A 10,303-nucleotide genomic window follows, 5' to 3' on the forward strand; every position below is an offset into this window, starting at 1 on the left:
CAAAAGTTATGAATGTTCAACTTATCGAAAATACAGACGGGGAAAGCTTCTTTCAATCTCTTGTCTCTTCAAAAGATTCTCAATTTTTGTATATACCCAACTAGCTACCATATTTTTATAAAAATTATACACCATTAAAAAAAAAAGAAGCTTGGCAACAATATTAAAGACCATATAAGTTACGTCCTTATTACTATAAAATTAATTATGATGGTTGCAAACTTGCAATAAATAAAATGAGTTAAAGTAGTTGACTTTTGCATTACGAGTTTTGTGTGAAAAGTCAAAGGTTTTGCCTTGACAAGTTAATTAAGAAATTAATTAACTTGGATAATTGATGGATCACTAATACAAATTAGATTGGGTGGATCTTGTTAATGTAATTATCTATTGCTCCCTAATGTATTTATTTACACCTTAGTATAACGTACTTTGCGTAGTTGAAAAGATTTTCTTACGAATGTATGCTTAAAAAAAAGATTTTTATACTAATAGCGATTGGATTGATTGTTTATTTATTCTAATATATATATTATATATGATTTATGCATATATTAGTGATGAATTTAAAATTTTCATCAAGAAATTTAAATTTTTAAAGAAGTAAATATACAAAAAAGTAGAAAATACAATAATAGTATGAAAAATATTAAATGTGTATTATATAAATTGTAATTGTTTATCGAAGGAATTGAAATCATTCGAGACCTTTCAGACAGAAACTAAACATATAAATCAATCATAAAAACCGTTTTAAATAAATACATTTGTTTTTACTTAACTCCGCTCTTGACATATATTATATATTTATCGACTATTCTTAATTTAAGCGATTGCGGAAACAAGTGTTTAAATTATTTCCTCAAAAATTAATATGAGTAGTATTAAATAATGGACACATTCAACCATTTGTATGATTCAACGATTGGAAGGGGCAAATTGCTGTTTCCAATTATAAAACGACAGATTTTGACAAAACACACTTGTTTTTTTTGACGTTTTCTGGCAAAGGGAAAAAAACATGTAAAGCTAGTTGCCAGCAAATTCCATGTGGGGTTCATATATCAATAAGTCTCTGCTATTATTGACAAATTAAACTACACGATTTTGTATTCAAGAGGACTCGAACTTAAGACCTCTTAATTAAGGATGGAATGAGTGCTTACTACTCTACCACAATCCTTTAGGTATATTCTCTTCTTCTTTCTCCTTCAATTTAAATCGTGTGTTCATAGTCAATTAATTTATGGTATTACACAATGACAAATTCAAAATTTTAAGGTAGCGGATGTTCAACAACTATAAATGTAATAAGCTAAATATCATAAGAGCATACATATTTGAAACTTGACGATTAAAAATAATTTTATGAGCAAGTTATTGCTAATATTATCGTTACAAAAAATAAATAATCTATAATCATTGTCATGTTTTTATGGTATTTGTAAAATGATAAATAATATTATCATTATTATTTATAGAAATCGTACATTTTACGTAACAAACTAGACAAGTATTTAAAGAATCATGAAGTATGTACAAATTGGGTTTCCTTACAGAATATGTACACACTTGTCAAAATTGTTTATATATAGTAAAAGAAAAGGGAACTAATCAGTTTAGTACAAACAAGCATATTAACAACAGTAAAATAATAAAATGCGTAGCTAAGCAGGCATAGTGGTTCGACAAATAAATGACCTCAATAAAAAAAAAAAAAAAGCAATATAAAATAAACAAGGGGCATTATTATCTATATATATAAAATGAAACCAGGGAACTGGAATTTAGAACAGAACTTTGTGGTGACAAAGCATGGGATATATAACAAAAAACTTTGATTGGATGACAGCTTTTGTTATATAAGAATTAAAAAAAATACCAATAAAGGTACTCATGGTGAGATCGATAAGATCATTCTTTTAATATTCTTAATCATAAGTCTCAAGTTTGAGGTCTAACTATGTAAAAAGCCTAATTTGAGAGTGTTCCCCTTTAAATGTGTTTTACAAAACGCAATCAAATTCTACAAAAATATGTTACTTACTATTAGCAACACATGCCAGATAACTTTTTCACCAAAAGTTAAAATAAATATAAAGAAATTACTTAGCATTTTGTCTATGTTAGAATTTAAACTTGAGACCTCATGATGCTCGATCAATCCACTTCATTGAAGAATTTTCTTTTTAGAAAAAAAGAAAGAACGAGTAAAACTTATTCATTGTTGAACTTATCCAGATTCAGTTCATTTCAACTTAGAAAAAATTAATTTTGAACGAATAAATAACGTGCTTAGATTCAAGTCAATCCGTCCAATTGACACGTAGACATCTACTAGCCGAAATCACGACTAATCACAATATCATTTCTCCCTATATATATATTCATCCATTTAGACACTTTTCTTCACCCATCAACACTTTCTTACACATATAACGTTTTCAATTATTACAAAAGTAGCCACAATGTCCAATCTAGCCTTTCTTTCACTAATTTTCACCATTTTCATCTCCACTTCTAACGCCATTTCTCAATGTAACGGCCCTTGTAAAACATGGGACGATTGTGATGGTCAATTAATTTGCATAAACGGAAAATGTAACGATGATCCTAACGTTGGAACCAAAATTTGCAAAAGTAGCCCTCCTTCCGTCCCATCTCCAACTCCAACCAATACATGTCGTCCGTCTGGCACAATCAATTGCAACGGTGTACACCCAATATACCGTTGCTCGCCACCTGTCACCTCCTCAACGCCCGCTCAACTTACCTTCAACGACTTCAGTGAAGGCGGAGACGGGGGTGGTCCATCATCATGTGATGGGAAATATCATAACAATAATGAAAGAATAGTAGCATTGTCCACCGGATGGTTTGCAGGACGTTCGAGGTGTGGTAAAATGATACTAATTCGCGCTAATAACGGAAAGACCGTAACGGCTAAAGTGGTGGATGAATGTGATTCTACTATGGGTTGTGATGCGGAACATGCTTTTCAAAGTCCATGCAAAAATAACATAGTGGATGGTTCTATTGCTGTGTGGAGAGCTTTAGGGTTAAATACAGATTTAGGTATTGTTCCTGTCACTTGGTCCATGGTTTAGGCCAACATGGAGCGATCGTTACAGCTATGAATTCGATAGAATTCAGTAACTTTATATGTCTCAAATATATAATTCTTGAATAAGCGTGTCATCTTACATGTAATAAGATGTACATTAGAATTTCTTAAAAATAATCAACTACGATATAATTTCAACTAATTGTATTTTTCTTTCATCTCAATTTATGTTGTGAAGTTTGACTTCTTCGTTTTTTAATATCATGGCATCACCCCCTTTGAATTTGCGAAACTACTTCCTCCGGTTGATAACCTAAGGAAGTCAACATATCCGCAACATGATTTGTTCCCGTAAAATAGTGCTTGATGAAAAGACTCTTGTCTTCAACCATCTATTTAATGTCTTTACTTTATTTCAATTTGTTTGACTAGTCGCTGAGTTTATAAAAGAAATAAATTCCCTTGAAATTTGTGGACTTAAACAAACCATAGATATTTTAGTGGTTATAGATAATCTTATTAAGATTAAAGTGAAAAGTTTAAAATTATATTAGTATTAAATATGAAAATGAGACATTTGTAGGGGGGGGGGGGGGGGGGCAAATTTATAAAAAGGAAAATATAATATGTCATTTAAATTAGAAGGGTGATATAGGGGATTGAATGAATTATGTTAATCACATAATTGTAATTCTTTTTGGTACTAATTAATTATGAGTATTGGTGATATAGGAGCTTTGAATCCTTTCAAATTAGGGAAGAGTAAGCCACTTTTTTTATCTTCCTCAGATTATTATGTACTTTTGAGTTAAGATGAACAAAATGCAGAAAGTTTGCTTGAATAAAAAAGGTTAGGTGATATAGCTTTGATTTTAACATTCCGCTACTTTAATTTTATTTTTATTCTAAATAAATCAGAAAAAATATTTATCTTTTTTTTATTATAAATTTCAAAAGTCTTTATGTCTATCTTAAATTATGCACCAATTATAGAAAGTTTGAAAATTGCAAAAATGCAAAAAAGGAGGACGGAGTGCAAGGTCATATTGTACTATCAAAAAATGGTATATTATTGAAATGTGTTCTTTAACTGACATTTATGCATTTTAATTTTGAATGTGCAAGGTACATAAATTTATATAGAATTGGACAATTAGACACATATGTCTAACGTGTTATGGAATGGAAGAAACTAGAAAGAGAAATTAAAGAGAGAATGAATGATAACTCCTTGTATTGATTTTTTGTATTGATTCAAATAGAAGAGTACATCCCTATTTATAAATAATTAAGGAGAATCCTTATTAAAGGAGAATCCTCTAGATACTAAACTAAAATAAAACTAAATATTTTGCAATTAATGTAAACCCTAAACTTGAAAGGAAATTAAATACTATAAAATATTTTTAGACTAAAAAGAAAAAGTAAAAAGATTCTACCAAATTTCAACATTCCCCCTCAAACTCAAGTTGGTATATCTAACTTGAGTTTGAACACTTAATTATTCTTCAAAAATATCTTCTAATAAAATTCATCCTCACATTCTTCTTCTACTAGTAATGCTTGTGATTTATCTTGAGTGTCTTTGAACTTGCACATTTTTGTAACATGACATGTTTGTTTGCAACTTCCGTATACTGCATCAGATCTCCACCAACAGAATTTTTCCAAATGTGTTTTCTTTTTTCAATATTTGCAAGGAGGATAATCAACTTTTCTTTTTTGATAGTTTGCATAAAAGATACCTTCAACAATTTTATCTTGTCTGAAAGCTCTTCTTTGTTCTTGTGCTTGAAGAGCACTTATCAATTCAACAAGACAGATGGTAGAGAGATCTTTAGACTCTTCCAAAGCAGAGATTTTAGACTCAAATCTCTCGGGAATAGTTACAAGAATCTTTTCAACTATTCTATTATCTTTAAAATCCTCACCAAGCAACCTGATTCTGTTGACAATCAAGGAAATCCTGTCATAATAATTAGTGATAGTCTCACCCTCTTGCATCCTAAGAGATTCAAAATCTCTTTTCAAATTCAGAATTTGATTTTGTCTGCCTCGTTCACTTCCTCGGTACTCCTTCTCAAGTTTTTCCCAAGCTTCTTTTGCTGTCTCACATGCAATGATTTTAGAAAAGATTGAATCTGCAACTGAATTTTGAATTACAATTTTGGCTTTGTGTTTTTTGATTTTCTCTTCTGAGTGAAGTTTGATTTCAGCATCAGAAGATTTTTCAGTGAGTTGTTGTATGGGTTTGTCTTCCATTACAACTTCCCACAAATCATAAGCCTCAAGATAAGACTTCATCTTAACTGCCCAAATTTGATAATTTTCACCATTAAAGGTTTGTGGGGCATTGAAAGAAAGAATATTGCTTGTCATGGTTTGAAAAATAAGGTTTAAAATAATATAGATTAAAAATTGGTTAAAAGTAGCCCTGCGTTAAAAATAAAAGCACGGGTTAAAATTGGCCCTGCGTTAAAAATAAAAGCACGGGTTAAAAGTGGGTTGAAAATAGATATGTATTAAAAGTGGTTGAAAGTTCTTCTTCAACGAATTCACAGATCCATTAAGATCAATGTAAGGCTCTGATACCACTGTTATGGAATGGAAGAAACTAGAAAGAGAAATTAAAGAGAGAATGAATGATAACTCTTTGTATTGATTTTTTGCATTGATTCAAATAGAAGAGTACATCCCTATTTATAAATAATTAAGGAGAATCCGTATTAAAGGAGAATCCTTTTAGATACTAAACTAAAATAAAACTAAATATTTTGCAATTAATGTAAACCCTAAACTTGAAAGGAAATTAAATACTATAAAATATTTTTAGACTAAAAAGAAAAAGTAAAAAGATTCTACCAAATTTCAACATAACGTAGCGTCTTACGTGTATTATATCATATAAGACACATGTATTACGCCACGCAAAAAATATATGCAGTATACACTTATTTTCTAGTTGTAATACAATGAATATGCACCAGTAACTATTTCAAGTTGATACATCTGAAGTACTATATAGCTGGATATTTTTGACGGATTGAAACTCATAAGAAAAACACGATAAATGATTTGAGACGAAGAGATCAGTATTTTCTCCTAAATAGGACTCCCATACCCTTTCTCCAAGAATAAAGATTAACCAGATATAAAATATTTATATTTATCTTATCGTAAAAGTAAACCCAATTATAATAAGTATGTTGTCGTTTTTTCCAAAACAATAAAACACCCAATTATGATTTAGAAATTAGGACAAATACCCAATAATATGTGAGTTTCTTAACAAATCAATTATATTCAAATCAAACTATGAAAATTGACAATTAAATTTGCAAGACATGGATTGGTTTAAAACGTGGACGACGGTTGTGTATCAATCGGTTCGGTTGGATTTATCGATTCAGTTTATCGATTTTCAGTTTTTAAATATGTTAAATCGATAACCAAATCAATAAGATATTTGTTATAGGTTTTCGATTTATCGGTTTTGGTCTTTAACGGTTCGGTTTTCGGTTTAACCAATAAGAAAATGCTTTCAAAATAAATATATGACTTGTCCAACAATTTAACGCGAAATAAAAAGAGAAAAATCTAATTACTCATTGAGTGCAAAAATTCTTCTTAGTGTAGTAAAAGTATAGAAAATACTCACAATTCACAACCCTAGTCATTGCCTAACCCTTGCTGTCGTCGTTGCAAACCCTAGACAACGTCGTTCTTAGTTCTTTAGGTTTTTGACGTTGTGAACCTAAAGACTAAAGTAATACTAAAACCTAAAGGGTAAATGCAGAGAGCAAGTTAATTAAGTAATGTTAATTGTGTAGGGTCATTAAAGTTATATTCTAATATAGTGATTATACTAATATTGTTTGTTTGATATTTATGTATGACTAAAAATTAAAATACTAAATTATTATATTCTTAATGGGTTATCGGTTAACCCAATAACCCAATATTAAAAAACCAATATCAAACCGATAACTCAATAAATTTTTTTTATAATCGTCATAAAGAAATCACATAATAATCGTCATAAAGAAAGATGGAAAATCGTGACTCAAAGATGAAAAGAACTTGTGTTATGATAATATGACAAAAAAGACTGATACGTTAGATATAATCATAATCATATAATTAATACCTTATTCGCAATAGAAAAATATTAGTTGGGCTCTATTAATGACATTTTCACATGGACAACAACCATTGTTCATAGTACTTTATGTTTTGAGTGAAACTTTCTTATTGGTTTATTATCTATAAAAACTTATAAATAGCATTTATAACACAATTATAAGTGGATCATTCTCTGAACAATACAAAGCAATATACTACTAGTTTTGTGCTTCAAGCCTTCTATATTTCATTAAGTATTTACTTCATAGCATTTACTATTGGAACGATCTCGAATTTGAGATCAACATCACCAGAATCAATGCAAACACTCATTATCGGAAATTTATTGTTCCATATAATTTTATTTATTTACTTATTTATCTTCGTTTTGTTCTTTATAAATTTATAAATATATTTAATTGTTAATAATCAAATGTAACAAGTTAAATCAAGACACTTATTTTTAACCTTATTACAAATTCAACTGTATCATTCTCCCGATAAACAAAAGTTATGAATGTTCAACTTATCGAAAATACAGACGGGGAAAGCTTCTTTCAATCTCTTGTCTCTTCAAAAGATTCTCAATTTTTGTATATACCCAACTAGCTACCATATTTTTATAAAAATTATACACCATTAAAAAAAAAAGAAGCTTGGCAACAATATTAAAGACCATATAAGTTACGTCCTTATTACTATAAAATTAATTATGATGGTTGCAAACTTGCAATAAATAAAATGAGTTAAAGTAGTTGACTTTTGCATTACGAGTTTTGTGTGAAAAGTCAAAGGTTTTGCCTTGACAAGTTAATTAAGAAATTAATTAACTTGGATAATTGATGGATCACTAATACAAATTAGATTGGGTGGATCTTGTTAATGTAATTATCTATTGCTCCCTAATGTATTTATTTACACCTTAGTATAACGTACTTTGCGTAGTTGAAAAGATTTTCTTACGAATGTATGCTTAAAAAAAAGATTTTTATACTAATAGCGATTGGATTGATTGTTTATTTATTCTAATATATATATTATATATGATTTATGCATATATTAGTGATGAATTTAAAATTTTCATCAAGAAATTTAAATTTTTAAAGAAGTAAATATACAAAAAAGTAGAAAATACAATAATAGTATGAAAAATATTAAATGTGTATTATATAAATTGTAATTGTTTATCGAAGGAATTGAAATCATTCGAGACCTTTCAGACAGAAACTAAACATATAAATCAATCATAAAAACCGTTTTAAATAAATACATTTGTTTTTACTTAACTCCGCTCTTGACATATATTATATATTTATCGACTATTCTTAATTTAAGCGATTGCGGAAACAAGTGTTTAAATTATTTCCTCAAAAATTAATATGAGTAGTATTAAATAATGGACACATTCAACCATTTGTATGATTCAACGATTGGAAGGGGCAAATTGCTGTTTCCAATTATAAAACGACAGATTTTGACAAAACACACTTGTTTTTTTTGACGTTTTCTGGCAAAGGGAAAAAAACATGTAAAGCTAGTTGCCAGCAAATTCCATGTGGGGTTCATATATCAATAAGTCTCTGCTATTATTGACAAATTAAACTACACGATTTTGTATTCAAGAGGACTCGAACTTAAGACCTCTTAATTAAGGATGGAATGAGTGCTTACTACTCTACCACAATCCTTTAGGTATATTCTCTTCTTCTTTCTCCTTCAATTTAAATCGTGTGTTCATAGTCAATTAATTTATGGTATTACACAATGACAAATTCAAAATTTTAAGGTAGCGGATGTTCAACAACTATAAATGTAATAAGCTAAATATCATAAGAGCATACATATTTGAAACTTGACGATTAAAAATAATTTTATGAGCAAGTTATTGCTAATATTATCGTTACAAAAAATAAATAATCTATAATCATTGTCATGTTTTTATGGTATTTGTAAAATGATAAATAATATTATCATTATTATTTATAGAAATCGTACATTTTACGTAACAAACTAGACAAGTATTTAAAGAATCATGAAGTATGTACAAATTGGGTTTCCTTACAGAATATGTACACACTTGTCAAAATTGTTTATATATAGTAAAAGAAAAGGGAACTAATCAGTTTAGTACAAACAAGCATATTAACAACAGTAAAATAATAAAATGCGTAGCTAAGCAGGCATAGTGGTTCGACAAATAAATGACCTCAAAAAAAAAAAAAAAAAAGCAATATAAAATAAACAAGGGGCATTATTATCTATATATATAAAATGAAACCAGGGAACTGGAATTTAGAACAGAACTTTGTGGTGACAAAGCATGGGATATATAACAAAAAACTTTGATTGGATGACAGCTTTTGTTATATAAGAATTAAAAAAAATACCAATAAAGGTACTCATGGTGAGATCGATAAGATCATTCTTTTAATATTCTTAATCATAAGTCTCAAGTTTGAGGTCTAACTATGTAAAAAGCCTCATTTGAGAGTGTTCCCCTTTAAATGTGTTTTACAAAACACGAATTCATATTAATCGAAGTCCAATATGAATACCAGACACTGAATAAACAAGAACTAAATAGAAAGAAAGAAAAAGATGTGGAAAGACAAGTTAATGGTTGAAGCATATGCTTAGAAGATCCTCCCTCCACCAACCTTTTTCTATAGTTAAATTAAACCATCCATACCAATCCTTCTCTCTCTCTCTGAATATCACTCTTCTTCTTCTTCTTTTTTTCCCCTTAATCCTTCTATCTTCTTTCAAAAATGGAGGATCACAATGATGATGAAGATGTTGATGATCACATATTATTATCATGAAGTGACAATTTCTTTTGGGCAACTACATATCCTTTGGCAAATTTAAGCACCATGCTTAAGATCGATTCAAGACTATTTATTTAATTTAGAGATATATTTGTGTTTTTGTTAAGAGGAATTTTCTTTTCTCCTTTTCTTGAAGTTTTCCAAATATAAATGCACATCATGTTATTCAAATACTGTTCTCTAAGGTGCAAGTCTTTAATTAGTTATTTTCCTTGGTTTTTATGTATCTTGTTTGATGTATCATTTACAATAGACTTAGTAATAAAAGGAAATTAATATGTCTCAAGTC

The 10,303-nt window shown here is 28.9% G+C and overlaps 2 protein-coding genes across 2 annotated transcripts; one reads left to right on the forward strand and one right to left on the reverse strand.

Moving 5' to 3' along the window:
- The first annotated feature begins 2,421 nt into the window (after positions 1–2,421).
- Positions 2,422–3,165, forward strand: LOC125844842 (kiwellin-like). The gene has a single exon (XM_049524192.1). It carries the CDS (start codon positions 2,469–2,471, stop codon positions 3,105–3,107), a length of 639 nt encoding a protein of 212 aa, XP_049380149.1. The 5' UTR covers positions 2,422–2,468; the 3' UTR covers positions 3,108–3,165.
- A 1,420-nt stretch (positions 3,166–4,585) lies between these two features.
- LOC125844425 (uncharacterized) lies at positions 4,586–5,368 on the reverse strand. The gene is made up of 2 exons (XM_049523740.1): positions 4,810–5,368; positions 4,586–4,701 (listed from the first exon to the last, which is right to left on the reverse strand). The coding sequence occupies exons 1-2, from the start codon at positions 5,366–5,368 to the stop codon at positions 4,586–4,588; spliced, it is 675 nt and encodes a 224-aa protein (XP_049379697.1).
- Positions 5,369–10,303: the final 4,935 nt, after the last annotated feature.

Source organism: Solanum stenotomum, chromosome 11 (genome assembly GCF_019186545.1).
Source record: "Solanum stenotomum isolate F172 chromosome 11, ASM1918654v1, whole genome shotgun sequence".
Lineage (NCBI taxonomy): Eukaryota > Viridiplantae > Streptophyta > Magnoliopsida > Solanales > Solanaceae > Solanum > Solanum stenotomum.

What these genes read in the sequence shown, in the direction of transcription:
- LOC125844842 (XM_049524192.1), top strand. Translation starts at nt 2,469, where the DNA reads ATGTCCAATCTAGCCTTTCTTTCACTAATTTTCACCATTTTCATCTCC.
- LOC125844425 (XM_049523740.1), bottom strand. Translation starts at nt 5,368, where the DNA reads ATGAAGTCTTATCTTGAGGCTTATGATTTGTGGGAAGTTGTAATGGAA. An exon ending in ACAAGATAAAATTGTTGAAG is followed by an intron (nt 4,702 to 4,809) that starts GTATCTTTTATG and finishes GATCTGATGCAG; the next exon opens with TATACGGAAGTTGCAAACAA.